The following is a 19284-nucleotide window of genomic DNA, read 5'->3' as shown; positions in this document are numbered from 1 at the left end:
CGAACCTGGAACCTCCCTCATTCCGTGTAGGGCGTCGTACCAATTCGACCACTGAGGCATGTGGTAATATTTATCGCAATAACACACTGAACAATAATAAGATGGAGACACACCGATATTTAAGTCGCGGTGTAAAAGACTTTTGAAAACAATATTCTAATATTATTAATCTACTGCCTTCACGGTGCATTCTTATCCGATTTTTAGCGAGATTTGTCTTTGCAGTTTCAAATTGATGAATGGCATATGTTTTTTCACGACACGTACGTCGGCGTCGGTTAATAACACTCTTTCCCTGTAATGACTATTTATACCAAAATTAAATAAAAACTCGAGCAAATTTTCAAATATATGAACTAATCGATTCGATAAAACAATAGACGATCAAACTACGCACGCTATTTCATTCAATTTCTCGTCAACTATCCCAACCCCAGCAGGAACGTCAATCCCGCGAAATGTATCGAATTTCGCAGCGTATCTCAACCACGACGAACGACGATATGATAACGTGACGAGGCGAGGCACAGAAGAGATACGCAACTCCAAAAGAAGAGATAATGTCGTCCGTTGATAGAGATTACTTCTACTATTACGATTACGCCATTCAGCCTCGCAACTATACCTCTACCTCCACCACGCACCTCCACTGGAACTCGCTGACTCGTCTCCTCTTGACGGTCCTGCTACGCATCGGCTTCGTCCTCGTTCAGATCGGCAGCGTGCCGGTCAACAATGTTAATCTGATACTCCTTCAAAATACGGTCGACCTGTGTTGCGTCACCGTCATGTACTTCCTAACGGGCTTCCTCGTCGCCTACAACGGCGACGTCGCCGGCCTGATCGGCGCGGGCCACTGGATCGGTGATCCAGCTATCGACAGGAACGAGGCAATTGTGGGGTGGCAGGCGGTGGCAATCGCTTCGGCGATTTGCACCACCGCCGTCGCGGGTAGAATGCACCCGGCGGGATATCTGCTGGTGGGTGCCCTCTTATCAGGCTTGATCCAACCGTTGCTCATTCACTGGACATCGTTGGGATGGATGGCGGAGAACGAATTAGGTGGAAGGACCGTGACTTTCAAGGACCAAGCCGGCGCGGGGGTGATTCATATCGTCGGAGGACTCTCCGGCCTGATCGGATGCGTCGTCCTCGGTAGAAGAATGTTCAGATTGAGAGACCTGGACGACGCGAGTATCACCCCTGGCTCCGCGGGAACTGTTTTCGGAGGTCTACTGTTGATCTTCGCCGGGCTTCAAGTAAATTGGTTGAATGCTAATAGGATAGGATGCTAATAGGATCAAATTTTAAATAGGACAATGCCCATTTCTGTCAATGCGGATTAACTTTAATCTCGGTTCAACTTACTTTTTATATTTTTCTAATTCTTAAAATTAAAAAAGGACGAAAAGTAAGTCGAACCGAGATTAAAGTTAATCGACATTGGTATTATAGAAATGGATATAACATAAGAGATATACCTCGTTTCTGATTATATCCTATTTAGAATTTACTGTTAATTGAACTCGGGGAAAAAATTTAAAGAAGTCACACTTGGTCATTATGAAAAATCGATCGACATAAATGGAAAATATTATATGAAGTTCGCAAAAAGATACTTCGTGACGATTTTTTAGATATCAGTTCCACAGAAATGCCAGTCAGCTGCATACAACGTTGCGTACATTTTCAGGATTTGTGCACGAGCGTGCACAACCGCGACAAGTACCGAACGTTCGCACGGGACCCGTCGCACGCGTACATTAACAACTTACTAGCCGCGTCCTCGTGCACATTGATAATCGTGGCCCTGCACTTGGTCCTCGGCCGTGAGACCTTCAATCATTGGACGCTAATGAGATGCGTTCAGGGGACGATCGCCGGCGTGGTGACAGTGTCGGCCGCGGCGAATGATTACTCGCCGCAAATAGCTATCGCATTAGGCTGCCTGGGAGGGATCGTGTTCTATCTCGTCTCCACGTGGATTTTTCGCAGCGCTCTGGAGGATTACTGCAACGTCGTAGGCGTACACCTCGTTTGCGCGATCCTCGGGAGCATCCTGGCCCCCTTCTGCTCTGTGCGCCTGGACGAGGATACCGTGACGATATTATTGAGTTTCTCCTGGCAATTAATCTGCTTGGCCGCGTTGCTGGCCTTAGTTGGTGCAGCGATGCTGCTGATCTTCGGTATGCTGGAGTGCTGCGGTATACTCCGTAATAGATCGGAATGCCTGAATCACGCGCGGGCCAACGCTGCTGTCGACAGAGGCCCGTCAAGGACGTTCCTGCAAAGAATCTTCTCCTCCGACAGTGGTTGCTTTTACCTGCAACCGGGCTCGACCTCCAACGCGGAACGTCATCCAAATGTCGACTCGAGATTTTGGAGGTATCGAGAAGGCGTGGATAAAGTCGAAGAAGGGAGGTCTATCGACACGAATAAATCGGATGCGAATGTCAAAATTGAAGATAATGTTACGAAGATTCAAGTGCCGGGTTGGTAAAATGTATAAAGTGCTATCTTTTACTCGATATCAATATTACAATCGCAATTTATTGCTCAAAAATATTCTCGCGTTTTATCTCGACTATTTCTTAATATTTTTTATTAATTATTTTAGCACAATTGGTGAGCATATAATTAAAAAATAGACTACCTGAGCAGTCCTAGCTTTGAAATACGTAAAAAATAAATAGTTTCTGATCTTTCCGGTAATAGAAATAATGTATTTATAGGAGCAAGAGTAAAGAAAGCGAGACAAGTGCATACTTTATCTGGAAGTACTCCGATGTTCATCGAAGATCAAGGTGGTACCGGTGAATCGATTGGCAAGGATCTTATGGAAATTGGAAGGAAAAGATTTCTTAAAAAGGAAATAACATATGCTCTAGATCCTATCGAAGAAATAGACGAAGAGCTTTCGAAAGAATTTGAAATCAAAGAAACCAGCGCTCAATCTAATATCGACGGTTATAATGCTGGGGACAAAAATCCAATCTTGACAGAACGTTTTAACATGTCTGGGGATCGAAGGGACTTGAACGAATCGAATTATCAGCTTCGAAGAACCATAAAATTGATGAATTTACATCACGAATTTGTCAAGGAAGATTTGAAAGTTGTGTTGGGACCGAAACGCCTGGATTCTTCGTCCAGCGAATCGTGCGACGATGACACTGTCTTTGCAAAGACGCCAGACTTGAATGAATCTACGAGAGATATTGCAATAAACAATGACTCGTTGATTTACAGTACAAATGTATGATAAGTAACTGTGTCAGTTGCTGCCATGACGAGAAATTTGATTTAAGTACGCAGAAGATATCGACATAGAATGACGAAACGGCGAAGTTACTATAGAAACTATATTAATTTCCCTCGTACTGGAATAGTCAAGGACGCTGTGCAACTTTGAAAGGGAAAAAGTTGGACTATATATTGCTCTATCGCATCGCCCTAAATTATAGCGAGATATTAGTCTAAGTCTAAATACTTTTAAAATGTAACTATTTTAAAATTGTTTTCGTCCCAGGATGTTGATGCGCATAAAATAGCAAGACGTACCAAATGTGCCTGGAAAAGAACAAAGAGAATTGTGCGTATAAAAGACGTACGTGTAAAAGAATTGTAAATAGAACATATAAAATTAAAATGAAGAAAGATATAATTCAAATTATGTGTACTAGAAAAAATGTATCATATATATTGCATATAGTATCACTTCAATATGTCATTACAAAACGGTCCAGCAGGATTTTTGGTGCTTCTTTTATTAGAACTTACAGACTATTCGTACAATTATTACAGTATTTTACAATAGAATAGTCACAAGTTAAATAATTGAAGTGTCGTACACACATCCTACGCCGGTTTTCTTTAATCGCACAACGATAGCATTTTCTTTTCTTGGGCAGTCTATATTGGAATATTTACAAAACGCTCGCCATTTCTGTGCGTTTATACGCAAAATGAATACACCCGTGAAATTTCGTAGCAGTTAGTAGTACTCCATCATTGATTAATGACAATAGTTAATATACAAAATGAGACAAGACAATTTTTAATTTAGATATAAAAATTCGATAGTACTCAGGCATACATAACTGTACTGTTTTTCTTTTATTATTAACAAAATTATTATTTCATTATTTTTTATTATTTATGAAAATATGAAAAAGATATAATAGAAAAATGTAAAAAAGATAAAAAATAAATAAATAGAGAATCAGTGATGTGGTAATGCTAATTCTGCTTACACGTGCGATTCTGATAAATCCCGCGAGATTATTACTTATCTCTGTTTGCCGTCAGGTTATTGTCAGGTAGTAGCAATCCGGACATTTGTTGCTACCGCCATACTGAACGAAATTAAGGATATTGACTCTAAAAATCCGATGTCGCGATTGATACATTATAATCGTAATCATATATACAACATTGATAAAATGGCACAATTCGACGAAACAGATCAATCAGTTGATATTATCATTATCATTAGCAACTACTATCATAATATTAACAATAAACTTTGTACATGATTTGTTAAACGTTACATGGCATAGTTTTAACGGCAGTATAAAAATGAAAACAAGTCGTACAAACATAACAAAAGATTCTGTCTAAATATAACATGATCCATATACAACATATCCAATGTAATGGCATCATCAGAAACATTCGTAATGTAAGATAATTAATATAGTGATGAAAATTGCAAATGAAAGAATTTTCTCCTGATCTTTACATCGTTTGCTTTGGACTCTTTCCTAACGGGCCATACACACGATATTAGTACACTTTTCTATGTAGAAAGTGTGGCAAGCAGATATTATATGCAGATACCTGCCATGAGATTCTTAAAATCTCATGAATTTGTTACAATGTACAATTAGATATGGTCACAGATACAATCAGTATTATTAAAAATATTTGTACATGTAGTTCACATTATTGGAGATGATATATATATATATACGTATAAGTGACAAATAAATATAAAAAAATATACGTATACGATAATCAGATCCCATCGTTATTCTCTCTTGACCAACAAAATCTCCTTGGGTCGATCCAATGTATATTCTTTTAAAATGCAGTAAAATAGATACTGCATGAATATCATTTCGAAACAAGCAATTCAATACACAAATGTAGATTCTGTACATTACTGTAAAAATTACTGTATAAATTATTTGGACTTACCCGCTGAAAGATAAGATTCCTATTTCTATTCTTTACAACATTTATCAATTGCACGATGTATCGCTGTATGCAATACACAATAATCGTGATAAATCTTAAATATTTTCACATATGAATAATCTCGTACAACTTGTCAGCGGGTAGTAATTTGCACAGTGTGCCAAATAATCGTTTATCAATCTAATAATCGCACGAGTTTCAACTCTGATAATGTTTATTATTGCAAATGGGTGTATGTTCGTCAACGCATCCGAGATCGATGAACATTCAAATTCATCTCCAATTCATCATACACACGAAATGTCCGTTTCAAAGTTTTACTCCATTTTATGTGTGTGTATATGTGTGTGTGTGTGGTACATCTATATTAACATCAAAATAATGCGTTACATCAATGTACAAACGGACGCGATCATACATCTTTTGTTGGCCTTTCCACCGCGGATACCAAGAATAAGTATTGTCAAAATATACATAGATTTCTTGTCATCATCATCATCATCGATCTTAAATATGTAACGAGAATTAATATACACTGTATCTCCGAAAATGGTGGGCTTAAGAGAAAAGCTCTCAAAATCCCAAAATCTCACGCTCGCATGGACGATCCGATGATTCGTGCAAGAAGAACGATCGACAAACTGTCTGACTAAAAAAATCTGGCAGTACAATTCATCGATGACCCTTACACATGAAGAATATACATTTCTCAAAACAACGTAATTTGGACAGTCTGGTATCAAGAAAATTGAATTTTAACTTTTTAAAATATTGCATTTATCGCGCGCGCCAAAAAGAGTACTCTTCAATATCATTCGTTACAACACGTGTCTCGCGTTGATAGCAAAAATTCATTTATGCGCTCGGCACATTAGATATTATTTTATAAATGTCTACTATCGTGGACATCTTCCTTGATATACGAAATTTGTTCTTACATCATAAATTTATAAAAAAAGTCTGTCTTTTTTGTAAAGAGATATAGTTTTTTTTGCATAATTTTCAATTCATATGTATTCATCGGCTTTTATTTTGCCTAACTTATGCATGAGTAGATAGAAAGGTGCCTAATTATGATTGCTGGACTAATGAGCGAGTAATATCCCTGATCTCCTACGATGCGGTAACGATGATAATGATACAATAATAATAATACGACAGTAATTAATAATAATAAAATAAAGGAGATAATAATATAAAACTAGTATTATTTGCTTAACAATGATCGACAATTACAAGTCGGACTTTGTAAAGCCGCTTATATGACTAGCTTTTGCAGGGTCTCCAATTACATTAGGCCAGTTCACTGAGATAGGCCAGCATGGTCCTTCCTCTGAAGATGTGAAATCCAGTGGAGTTATGAATGTACAATTACTTTACAAGTCTTCCATTAGCAAGCGATGTATCTCGCTGACAGCGGAAGCGAGCAGCCGGGAAACATTAAAGTTTCATGCAATTGGCGTTTGCTAGGTCATCACAGTGTCGGTGAGGTCTTCCTTCAGCCATTGCGGGATCGTTCTAGACCCAAGTCGCTTTAATAATTTCACTAGAGCCGTGTTGTGGGATAAATAATATCTCTGCAAAAGACATAGCGTTTGCAAACAGACACGATTGTCTTATACAGCAAAAAAGAGAATTTACTACAAGGACTTTACCTGTAATAATTTGTACGATCTATCTTCCATCGGTGGGTATTGGCGACCTTTACTTTTACCGAGACATTTAGTGCGGTCTTCGTTAGTTACTTGACAAAAGAAACCCTTTTTCGGATCGTACCTCAAGTGCGAGGAGTAATTGAAGGCGGGTGTTATTTTTAGAAATCGTTGCAGTTCATGCAGCGTTTCCACGGGGTTTTGCCGTAACTGTTCGCCATCGATGATGTGTAATTGTTGCGGTAAATAGAACGATAACCATCTCTCTAAATGTTGGGCATACTTTCCAGGATTTAGACACCTGCAATCAAATGCAATATCATGTTAAAACTTATACCAGTTAAGATACACGTTATTGACGTTATGTTGCATGTTATGTTAATTAAAATATATATAAAATTATAGGGTGATATAAAGTTTCATGATTTTAGAATTCATCTACTTATTAAGGGGCCTATTCTGTAAACGTTAATGATTATATTACATGCTTGGCGCAGATATGATATACCATAGAAAAGCTATACGCAAAGCACGTAATGATGTCGTTAACGTTTACAAAATAGGTCTCTCACTTTTAATTACTGTTACAAATAGCATCTATTCATACATTATTAGGCGAATAATGAATGTCTTAGGTAATCGTCCATATACAATTACGTACCTATTTCTAAGGTCCCGTAGGGGTTTCGGTGCAGAATCACTCGCTGTGATGACTGCATGGAAGGAGTAATTGTTCGCTACCGGATCTCCATGTACTCTGGTATGCTGGTACCATGAATAAGCACGTCTAGCTGGAGAGAGCAATATGGTGATAAGCTTAGCTCTTGGCAGAAGTGCATGGGCCCTTCGCGGCACTAATTCCCCGTCAAAATAAGTGGCAGATTTCTCAAAAAGGTATCGAGAACTCTCATTTTTTGATGCTGGAAAGAAGCTCATATACCTGAAAAAATAATGTGAGTCATATATTTCTGTTTTATATATAGCAGCAATAAAAATATTCTTGGCTGATCACTTACCAATCAAGACCTTTGTAATAATTCTTTCCGTTGAAAAACTGTATCTCTTCAAAGGTGTCGGGGCTTGGTAAATTGCTGCTTATTGCTGGATGAATGGATAGGAATGTGTACAACGCCGTGGTGCCGGTTTTTTGAGGTCCGATTACTAAAAATCGCGGTAGTTGATCGCAAGTTTTATTACGGGACCAAATCTTCTGATGTCTCTGATCATCACATGGATTCTGTAAAAAAAGATATTGGAAGCTTAATAGTGTTATAGAAGAGCACACAGTCAAAGTTATCGAATATCCAATCCACTCACTCCCCACACCGGATCGGCCTCCTCGGGATATAACTGAAAGTAACGTTCTCCAAGCGCAAGCGGCGGTGCACTAGATAGCCTTAAATTCGTCCAACATTGAATAAATTTTATAACTGACTCGAAAGTATATAACGCCAATCGATCATTTCCATAATTCGACATGTGCGTCATAAAAATATTTATCTAGAAAAAACGATATACCATTAAGATTGTTTAACCGTTTGCCTATATTATTGTAAAAAAATGTGTTTTACATATATATCATTTTCCTACATTAATTCTCATACATTTCAGATGCATTTTTAATATGATATTGATTTGCATATGTACAAAATCAAAAACATATTAAAAATGCATCTTAAATATATGAAGATTAATGCAGGAAAATGAATATCAGGCCGGAAATGTTTAATGATGAAAATAATTTGCTAGATAAATAGTTGTTAAAAGTGAATGGCTATAATACAAAAGATCAAACTAGCCCAGCAAAGATTGATTTCGTAACGGCTGATTTACTCACCGGGTTATATACGATCGTTTGGAAAAGTTCTCCGCCCTGTATCGACTCGTCCAGCTTTTCCCTTCCACCTGGATACCTCTCGATAAAAATCGTGTGAGTAAAAAGGCCACATGTTTGCCTCGGTAGGACCTTGAAGTACATAAAAGAGACGTTTTTATATCCGACAACGTGTATCATCGAATTTATGATTTATAGATATATATCAGAGGAGTTAATAAAATATAAAATAAATAAATATAATATAAAATAAGATCTATGTATGTGTTATATAAAATAACATACTATATATAAATACATATAAAATATTTATTTTGGCAATAAAACTTTAATTTTTCGTAAAAGTTTAGACTCAAATTACATATTGCATCATCCGGTAAAATAACACAATTGCGTTTTACATGCGGCAATATCCATTGGTAAACAAATACTAAATTAATTATTTGACGGTACTGATGATTCAATTTTACGACCGATTACGTGTTTAATATTCATGTAAATTAGCATGCAACAAAATCGAGATTTTCGTATTTCGAAAATTGCGGGATAAACTAATATTCAAATGCACGGTAGATATGTTATTTTCAATAAACGTTTGTATGTGACTCATACAAATACCTATTGGCAATGCTTGTTTTTTTTTAAATATTCAATATGATTGTGGCCGAATTCGGTGTGACTTCGTACCATGATGTTACGATGAATAAAGCCTCGTCTCAAACGAGCCGGCCTCAAATGCGGATATTCTTCCGTGCTCGTGACCTTGATGTTCCACACCCGCTTCCATGCCTCGTAGAGGCCTTCATGAACCGGGTAAACGCCGGAGTGATGCGGACTTACGCTGTACCCGCTTCCGACCGGTATACCGTGGTCCTTTGCGAATTGTTTGTTCAGCGCCATATCCAATTGTAGATGAGTTACATTCTCGTAGAGATGCGGTTGTTGGTGATTCCACATGTGGGAAAACCACGTAAATCTAAAAGACATAAATTATCGATTGTAATAAACATTTTTATCGAACACACTGAGAGTCACGTAAAGAAAAAAAAAACAACTTCCCAAAGCGCGTGGAAATATCCTTTACATTTTTTTTAGCTCGATGTCGACAGTCATAATTAACTGCGAGCATTGTAACGTTTTGTCGCAGGCGATTATGGCAGCATTATAACAAACTGTTGCGTGACGTTATATACGATAAAAGCTGCTACGACGTGACCGTAAATTTAATTTATATTATGTGCTCTATACATAGGTATATGTGCTTCACAGTAATAAATTACATAATTGTAGTAGTCACCGCGCTATAGTTCTAATTAATTAAATTACCTTTAAAGTTATACAAATATTTCGATTCGCGATACAACATACATAATATTGTGTTGATTAATATATATCTATTAATATATAGTTTAGATACACACACATATACACTTCTACTTCCGATATAATTAATATTCTCACCGAATTTATCGCTTTTACGTGATTAATTTTCGGATTTACCTGTCTACGTTCTCCAGAAGCATGTCGTCCCCCAAATTCTCCTCCGCTGTCCCGTGATGAAAATATTTCCCGGAAAACCCCAAATTAAATTTGAACCCCGGCACCAGAGTTTGAATTCTTTGCTGAGTGGCTAGCAACGCCATTACGTCATCCTTTCTCAGCCTGGTGCCTTTCTCGCCGACGAATATATCGTCGACGTCCACCAAGATCATACGATTTAAGCTGAGACTCAATTGCCCGTGCGACAGGTAGGATAACGAGTCCAGCAGCAGCAATTTGTGCAGCCAAAACCGTAGGCCACCGCCAAAGAGAACTCTTTGAATTCCGTCATACCTCCCATGATCCTGTAAAATAAATATATTTTGTAAACCAAGTCCTCTTTTTTAGATCTAAAAAATCCAATTAATAAAAAATTTATCGCGTTGTATGCGGTATAATGTACATGCACTTTGATTTAGAACCGTATGCTCTGTGTGCTGCACTGTAAATATATAAAATTAAACAAAGTCAATTCGCTCGTTACAAGCTAAGCTATAAGTTAAATCACGGGCCAAAGACGAGTCTATAATAAACTTAAGTGTTAAATAATAATTTATATTAATATATTTTAATAATAAAAATTATATTTAATTATCCTGATCTAATAACAAAAATATGTAATTTATCACCAGACCGATGACAAAAAATATATAATTATCCTGATCATGCACATATAAATGGGAATGATTGTCCGATAACGCACTGGCTATTCGCCCCAATTTCTTCCATTCACGTTCTCACATCAGAGCGGTTGTTGAAATTAGTTGGCGTTTTAGTTTCGCGAACGTGCACCGGTTTCGGGACACTATATACGCGAACGCGCGCACATACACACTCTCAGCCGACCTAATCATCGCACGTTAACGAGCATCGTTATTTTTCTCTCAATGGAGAGTACGATAGAGTACGGCGAGTAATCGGCCACGTTCGACGTGTTAATTGCATTGTTCGACGGAAACTCCCCAGCAACTCCGCCGCTTCGGTCATGAACCGGGCTTGTTAGCAGTAAACAACAATAATAATCTCACGGATAATCCCGTCTGTGCGGGAGGTCGGGCGTCGAGATAGATACGCGGATCGCACAGGTAGCCAGGTGATTAAATCAGGAGCCAATCAGCCGTAGGCTCATTCGATTAATGAGCGACTGCGCGATGCGCTTCATTTGCTATACCATTGGAACTACCAATTTATTTCGTTTCGGGGGGTTGGTCCTATCCTACCCGTCGAATAGATCAAACGCCCGACGGCACCGACGACGCAACGAGAGATGAGCGAAAGGTTGTCGAGATATTTTTGAACCATCACGACTGTGAAACGTATACCGTGTATAACGAGTCGTGGGAATCACCGCGGGACTTCAAAGTATTTTTTTTTATTTCCAACTCGCTCTATTTATGAACCATATAGACGAAATTCGTCGCCCAATTAAGAAAAGAATCCTCGTGTTTGCCTCGTCGTATATATAGTACGTTCTAAAAGTTTCCAGCTCAACAATATTAAAAAAATCATGTATAAGAGGGCATCAAGCCGTAACAAGATATTCGTGTTAGGTTCTTTAATCAATTAAATAATTTACATACGTTTCTGCCAATATCGGGCCATCCTCAGTGTAGGAAAAAAGAAATTAGCGGAGACAAGATAATATATTATGAACATTTTCGTAGAACGCACATCACGCAATCGTTATGTCAATGCTGTCGCAAATTAAAACTTAATTCTAAATGTAAGAACGCTAAAAACTTATATTCTACAAAGTGGAAAGCTATTTATCTGTATCACACGAGCAATCCTTAAACAAGCCCTTTGGTGTTCTGTGTAGAGCGTCATGGTGTTAGTGTTATCGTGGTTCGGTTATTTTGAAAATAAAAAGTAATAATTAAGTCGAAGCTGTAGGGGAGGTGATAAAGTGATCTCTGCAGTGTTAAATCATTTTAAAGACAAAAATTCAGATTATTTTTTTTTAAGTATAACAAATTTCTTTATTATTCTAAAAAATGTATTGAAATAAAGAGTGATTATATTGAAAAATAAAAATAATTGTTTTATTTTATCATCTTTTTTACATCTTTAGATTAGAAACTTTTGGATCTTACTACGTATATTAGTCTGATTACATAACGCATAAATTCAATTTCACATTGTATTTTCATTATGAGACTTTACACAAAACAATTCAAAATTCATAATTTCTCATCTAATGAATCAGTCTCTCTGTTTAACCAAAACGTCGAGACTTCTGAGTTATAAATGTTGGATTTAAGTTTGAGATCTTCTGAATACCTAAATATAAAAGAAAACTCGAGATACTTTTTCACATTTATTCTTAAAAGTCAGCCGTATTGGCGTAACGCGCGAAATAAACTAGATGCACCGTCAATTGGTACCACGGACGGGAAAGTTAGCAAAAAAAACTCCTCGCATATATCTCATAAGCTCTGTCTCGCTGGTACAGAGACAAAACGGTTGAGTGTGAGATATGCATTCCGGGTGGATGCGGAAAAACGTCGCCGCGCCGGTACGGAACGCGCAAAACATCGACAAATGCAGCGCGTGTATTCGCGCTCTTCGTTACATCAGACGGTATCTCGCGTGTGCCTGTCCGACGAGAACGTCGTTTCCTTTATATCATCCGCAATTCGGCGGCTCCTTCGAGTGTCTGCGCGCGTCCTCGCGTTTTTCGCGTTACACCACTACCGTCGTCGTCGTTGTCGTCCTACTTCTCTTTTCTCCGTCTCTCTTATCCCACGTCCGTTACGTCCGGAATCTTGCAGTTGCGAATTCCTGCACGAATGTAAAACGCTGGCCGGGACGGCTTTACGAATTGTTTCAGTTTACCTCCACCAACTGCAGATCCTTTCTACATTTCCTCGTTTTTTTTCCGTCTCCCTCTTTCTCGCGCCACCGTTCCTTCCTCTTTCTTTCTCTCTTTCCCTTCCTCTGGTCTCCGTGTACGTGGCCACGAGCCGTATCGCGGAAATTCCACATTTGTTTTCGTTTTCCGGCGCCGTCGCTGGCAGAGCAGGAAGAATCGCCAGGACGAGAGAAACAGCGGAAAGGAAAAATGTAGGGAGGTGAATGAGAAAGTTACATACATATTCGCGGTTTCTATTATTAATACAAGATAATTATCATGGAGAATATAGCGAAAAAAGGTCACCCGTTCCTGACGAAGTCATATAAATTCCAATATTTATAAAAGGAAAGGAAACAAATGAGAAGAAACATGGTTGGAATAATAATGTAACTTAAAATGTGAAATAAAGAATAAGGTTTTTTAATATTTTTCTGTGTAGTTTGTTAACTCTTCAAATATCTCTTTGCAAAAAAAATTTATTAATCAGAGAAACAATTCTTAAAAGAGGAAGTAAAAGATATCTTAAAATGTTTCTTCTTACCTAAAAGCATATTTTAAAAATCTGAATCTTCTAAAAAAAGAGTTAAGAGCAATGAAAGACGAAGCTATTTTTAGCGCAACATGATATTTGGCAATTATTTTCTGCTGGAAACACATACATAAGCCCTTATCACATCGACCGATGGTTAACGTAAGAGGAGGGCGAGCTCGCTCTTATCGTGCGACGTTCGAGAGAGAGGGTCCGTGGAAGACTCTTCTCCTCGGCAGAAATACTCACGCCGGCACAAGCGCGGAATGAAATCACACTGTGCGTATTGTTCCAAGACCTTCCTTTTGTTCTGTACCCCTTGCGAACGGCGGTTCTTACACAGCCACTCAGCTTCTTGTTTCCTGCCCGGCCGCCTTGCCTCTTTTCTACCCTTCATTACACGCAACCGCAAAGCGAAGTGACGCATCTGAGAAATTCCGCGTTTCTAACTCACTCATTTTTTCACCGTCAAGATTTAGAGAGAGAGAGAGAGAGAGAGGCAAACCACCGTTTTTGAAAATGTGAATTTTTAACCGAATTGAGAGCTCTTTAGTAAGAAAGATAAGTGCACGAATAATGCATCTTAGGATCGCTTCGTAATTCGTTCATGGCGATTACTTTGAGTTTGTCACCGACATAACAGGCCGGTCGTTAAAAATTATTGCGCTCCTTGTATCTCGTTCCGCGAACGACGAGGATCAAGGAGACTAAAATCGGCACGCTTGCGATATATGCGGTAATAAAAACGAGCTCTCGTGAGACTCGCGCGGGCTTTCGCGGTGAACAAGAAGGGATTTTATTTTCCCAAACGTGCCCATGCGAGTATAAATGTCGAGTACAACTATTTCGCGGATTGTTCGTGTATATCTTCTCTCCCTGCCGTCATATCTTTCCTACCATCTCCACGGGATTCTGGTTCCCTGCACTCTTTCAGAGCAAAGATTGTTCCATCGAAATACCGCGTGCGTTTTCGTTTTTCGAGATTATCTTTGTAGCCGGGAAGATAAGAGCCAAGCGCGCACGAAGCTGCATAAGTTAATAAGGAACGTTCCCAAAGGACACGTTCGAAGCTTTGTGTAAGTATAATAATAGGGACTGGAGTTCAAAGCCAGTGTTCAAAGATAATATAACTTTGGCTTGATATGTCGCGGATTCTACGATTTCCTCGGTTTGTTCATCGCGAAAGCTCCCTCGTTCTTACATTTAGTCCTAAAGAGCATCTATTACCCTTGCACACCGACTACACGCTAACGGAATTCTAACGCAGCGGCGCGTTAGGTGCGCGATAGGCGAGAGAAAGAGAAAATGATTTAAACGTTCCCCGGTCGCGCCGAACGGGTAATAGGCATGAGCGCGCGAGTCCTGGGTGCATTAATTCCGCAGTCGTCCGAGTTGTCCGGGAAGGGATACGTGACCGGAATGTTCGGCAAATAAAGTGCACGGGCTCACCTGGATGACAGTAGCCAGGGGACTTTTATTGGCCGGATAGTCGAGGCTGTCTCGATATGCCCAAGCGAGCGGCTCGTAGGTGCTGTGATTGGCCTGAAAAATAGTCCAGTCACCGCCAGGAAGTGGTCCCCAGGCCGTTTCCCCCGATCTGGTTAATCGAAGAATGGGAGACGCCGCATTCAGCTGAGCATCCTGAGGGAAGAAAGAGCGACCTGATTCTATGCGGCCCAAGCACAAAAGTTCTCGCTCTCGCTCGTCGTCGTGCCGGATTCCCTCGCTTTCGGGGAAATCAAATTTTCGGGGGCATCACGCGCGCTTTAGCGCTTTGTTAAAAGAGGATTTGTTCGGACCAATGCGCAATTTTATATTCAGAATCATCGCGCGCAATAATATTTCCTATGAAATATGCGAGGCTATGAAATGTGATAATAATTACGTAAAAAATTATTTAAAAATTCATAAGATATGTTAATATAACGGTAAAAGGAAGGTAAATCGAAATTTTGAAAATTGTTTCAAACATTCCCCAGGTTTCAGATTGCGTTTAATCCACGCGCTCGGAATAATCCCGATTTTATATAATTTATCCCTGCAAAAATAAAATTAATTTCAAACACGTTCATTTAAATACGTCGAGAACATTTATAAAATCGCTTTGCGGTTATGCGGTTTTATTTAAAGAGAAATGACATATTTCGTGCTCGATGAGTATGAACAGCACTAGTTTTGTCAGCCCTTTTTCCGAGAGCGGCACGAGATCGTTACTCACGAGATATATGCCACGCGTTCGAGGCACGATCGATGCTCCAAACTTTCAAGAAGATTGCAACTTATTTCTCATTACGAACATTGCGGTAATAAGATAACTGCGATAAGATAACAAGCTGCGGATGATTGATATCACGGAATTAAATATCTAATGATTAATCATTAACATGATTCAAGATATGTGGTTACAGTATAAATTAACACAATTGCGCAATAGTGCTTTTCAAGCGAAACATATAATATCGATTACTACACTCAGCCCTAAAGCTATGAGGATTATTCTTTTCATTGCTCCCTTTTACGAGGGTTTTTTCCTCGTTTCGATATCACTTTCCGTGATACAAATTTAATTGCAGCCATAAAGATTATCACACAGATTTTCTATCATCATGGCTTTCTTAGACAATCCCTAGTATTGATTGTGAAAGACCACGATAAAAATATCCTCAGTCCTTATATTTTACTTTTAATAATACAATTAGGAGATACAGTCTTCTACGTGTCAATTTGGCAAAATTAAATAAATTATAACATAAAATTATATTATAAAGAAATATATTTATAAAAGATAATACGTACAAAAATATAAAATCTTAATAAAATTTAAAAATAAATGTAAATTGTGAAAGATTTTGATATGTCTAAAAAAGAAGTTACAGTATGTAACAGTATCTAGAGTTTGAATATCTAATATTAGAGACTGACCTTCAATCTAAGATTAGTATGTATAAAAAGTGGAAAGCCCTTAAGCTGAGCACCAACAAGACTCTCCTCTCCTGGAGGGGCAAAACCGACGATGCCAACTGAATATTCCCTGCAATATTTGTCGAGTAGCTCACGATTCCATTTGTCCATCTGCAGGTACTTGTTTAGATTCTCGAAGATCAGCACCCCGTACCGACCCTTATCGAGATTCGTCAGCACCGGTAAGGACTTACCGGCCACCTCCACTTTGTACCTGAAAGCATCAGTAATTTTTCGTATTTAATAGCCTGTAAAATTCAACATTTTTTCAAGTTGAAGGAAAATTTGTATTATTAAAAAATGGAATGTTTTTTATCATTTTCATTGAAACTGCAACACATTAATTCATAACGCAATGTACTCTACCGAATATTAAAATATTTATTGAAAATTTTTCATTACATTTCATCCAAAGATTTTTAATATTTTTATAAATGGAATTTTCAATAAAAGGAGAAAATCATAAGTTTCTACAATCGCGGCTTTTTAATACGGAATGATTCAATTGTAATAAGATATAGGTACTACAAATATAACAAGTTTTGTGATGCGCCAAGTACTTTTTCGAAAGTGCTATAATTTTTGCGGATATATCGCACGCCCTACATTTACCGTTTCCGGATGCCATTAAAACTGCAGCAATATATATTCTGCTAATCGCCTTCGGGGTCCCCGTGCTTAAGAATTGAACATAGAGGAATGTGGACTTTTGCGAACTTCGCTTAGGTGCGCATTATTCTTACGGGGTTTATATATAAGTCAAGGGGAAAAAAAAGTTTTGTTAACGTGTTCTTTAAAATGGAATAAATTCTCTCCTGCTCCCCCGTCTTTCTTCCACCTCGCCAGTAGCTGATACTTTACAGGATCGTTCTCTCTCTTTTCCTGCCAGCGCAAATATTTCACTGCAAATATTTAGACGTGAATGCCACTCGTGTAAGATGCCGCCGTTAACGTGTGTTTTGACAATTTCAATCCAATGGCGTATCGTTTAAAGTGCGAGCCGTAGTAAATAGAAGTAAAATGGAATATCGATAAAAGAAGCAGTCCGGGGGGAGAAGCCGTCGGTATTATTAAACGATAAAACTCAGACACTTTATATCGAAATTCCATTTATGTAGCATTCAAAAAAATGCTCCGCGAATAATAAAGCAATTACACATATGATACATCGCTCTCTTTTACATCGAGACATTCGGGAGATTTATTACATTTTTTTTTTCACGAAATTATATCCCGACACCGTTGAAGCTGTCTTCCGTTGCGCGCTTCAGCCTTATCTGAATTTTTATTTCCAGTGTACCCTCCCAATCGCAAAAAAAATTCGACAGACCATACTTCTGTCCTGTACGCGATAAAATGATTTTATTGCGGAAATAAACTGGCGAGGCTTCTCTCGTCGACCGTACCGATGGATTTCTCTCATATCCTGTCGCGCGTCGTAAAGAGGTGGCGCAAATATCAGATTTATTGGAGATGTGCATTCCGATAAAAAAATTTAACAAAAAAAGAAATAAATAAAAAAAGAAGAGAAATGTACCGGCTGCTCAATGGCAAGTCCATGTTCAATTTTTTAGCAGATTTTTCGGGGAATGGAAAGCATATACCTATCGCTCGTAAAGTCGCGATAAAATAAATATTCAATGGCTGTAGTAGGTAAAGTTGTGCTGTTTGTTATTTGTAATATATCGAAACTAATGCTATATATATGTATATATGTATATATATATATATATATATATATATATATTGTTACGTCCTACGGATATCACGATTTCCCTTTTTCGCGGGAATTCTTAAGCACTTAAGATATCCCTTAAGGTAGGATAATAAACTGAGCACGGACGGTTATCGATCGGCGAGTGAGCTTAGATCTTCTCACATTCCTTTTTTTTTATGCAACTATAATAGCTATTTGCCTAGGCGACGAAGCGACCCTCCAGAGTATTGACAGACGAGGCATACGTGATCGAATTTTGTCTATCAACCTTGTCTGGCCCATAACTATAAATCCGGCGTCACGACGCGCCAAAAGGGCCTGAATCCCAGACAGAGTTGATAAAGATCTTTATTGCATCGAGCGAGCTTTCTAAAATTTGCTCGTACGATGGTTCCGACAAACAGAGACAAAGCCTAGGACGTGCCTGTGGCGAAAGTTCTGTTTGGCTTGTACCTACTATTAAGATTGAGAAGTATGCATCGTCTGTCGACATAAAAACAGGGTCGCGAGATAAGTGAGGAACCCCAATAAAAGAGAAATCGGCGATAGCCGAAAAACAAATGCGTCACTGGAAGAACCGATAGGTTACACCCCCAATAAGACAGTGGGGGCCTTACCAGGGAGCTCACCAATGGAAAACCGGAAAAATCGATAACCGTCTCTAGCTTTCTAGGATAGGCATAAACTTAAAATCTATCTCTTGGGTGAGAAACACCTCGCCCAATAAGAATTCCCTTAAATAGTAATTAGAAACATCCTGCCAACCAGAAATCCTTTAAACGAAAACCAGACACATCCCACACGAAATCCACCCCTTCCATCCTTCGAACCTTCCTATTTAAATCGCGACATCACAGGACTCCCTCTCAGAGAAATTTTCTCAGTCTTCCAAGTTTTAGTCTGCATATTGTTGCGTCTACCTAATTGCTCGGTATTATAATCGGGATTTCATTCGTTTCGAGTCTCGACTCCACGTTTAGAGTCAGTGCAACAGATCCG

At 38.6% G+C, this 19284-nt stretch overlaps 2 protein-coding genes across 2 annotated transcripts in view; one reads left to right on the top strand and one right to left on the bottom strand.

Annotated features, from left to right (window-relative positions):
• Positions 1 to 560: 560 nt before the first annotated feature.
• LOC112457621 (putative ammonium transporter sll1017) lies at positions 561 to 3560 on the top strand. The gene is made up of 3 exons (XM_025020784.1): positions 561 to 1259; positions 1694 to 2492; positions 2733 to 3560. The coding sequence occupies exons 1-3, from the start codon at positions 561 to 563 to the stop codon at positions 3260 to 3262; spliced, it is 2028 nt and encodes a 675-aa protein (XP_024876552.1). The 3' UTR covers positions 3263 to 3560.
• Positions 3561 to 3736: 176 nt separating this feature from the next.
• LOC112457620 (bifunctional heparan sulfate N-deacetylase/N-sulfotransferase) overlaps positions 3737 to 19284 on the bottom strand; it is a 119506-nt gene continuing 103958 nt past the window's right edge. The window contains exons 4-13 of the mRNA XM_025020782.1: positions 16530 to 16782; positions 15057 to 15248; positions 10186 to 10529; positions 9373 to 9661; positions 8689 to 8817; positions 8169 to 8351; positions 7868 to 8088; positions 7513 to 7791; positions 6855 to 7152; positions 3737 to 6776 (exon numbers count right to left, since the gene is read on the bottom strand). Of these exons, the coding sequence (XP_024876550.1) occupies positions 6666 to 6776; positions 6855 to 7152; positions 7513 to 7791; positions 7868 to 8088; positions 8169 to 8351; positions 8689 to 8817; positions 9373 to 9661; positions 10186 to 10529; positions 15057 to 15248; positions 16530 to 16782 (2299 nt within the window). The 3' untranslated portion in view covers positions 3737 to 6665. The remainder of the gene's footprint in view (positions 6777 to 6854; positions 7153 to 7512; positions 7792 to 7867; positions 8089 to 8168; positions 8352 to 8688; positions 8818 to 9372; positions 9662 to 10185; positions 10530 to 15056; positions 15249 to 16529; positions 16783 to 19284) is intronic.

The sequence above is a fragment of the Temnothorax curvispinosus genome, unplaced genomic scaffold, assembly GCF_003070985.1.
Source record: "Temnothorax curvispinosus isolate PA1 unplaced genomic scaffold, ASM307098v1 QBEX01008001.1, whole genome shotgun sequence".
NCBI classification, from domain to species: Eukaryota; Metazoa; Arthropoda; class Insecta; order Hymenoptera; family Formicidae; genus Temnothorax; species Temnothorax curvispinosus.
Note: the sequence above shows the minus strand (reverse complement) of the source record. Positions and strands in the feature narration are given on the sequence as shown.

Coding starts and splice junctions, on each gene's coding strand:
- LOC112457621 (XM_025020784.1), top strand. CDS start 561: ATGTCGTCCGTTGATAGAGATTACTTCTACTATTACGATTACGCCATT. Junction 1,260..1,693: donor TGATCTTCGCCGGGCTTCAA/GTAAATTGGTTG, acceptor GTACATTTTCAG/GATTTGTGCACGAGCGTGCA. Junction 2,493..2,732: donor TACGAAGATTCAAGTGCCGG/GTTGGTAAAATG, acceptor ATGTATTTATAG/GAGCAAGAGTAAAGAAAGCG.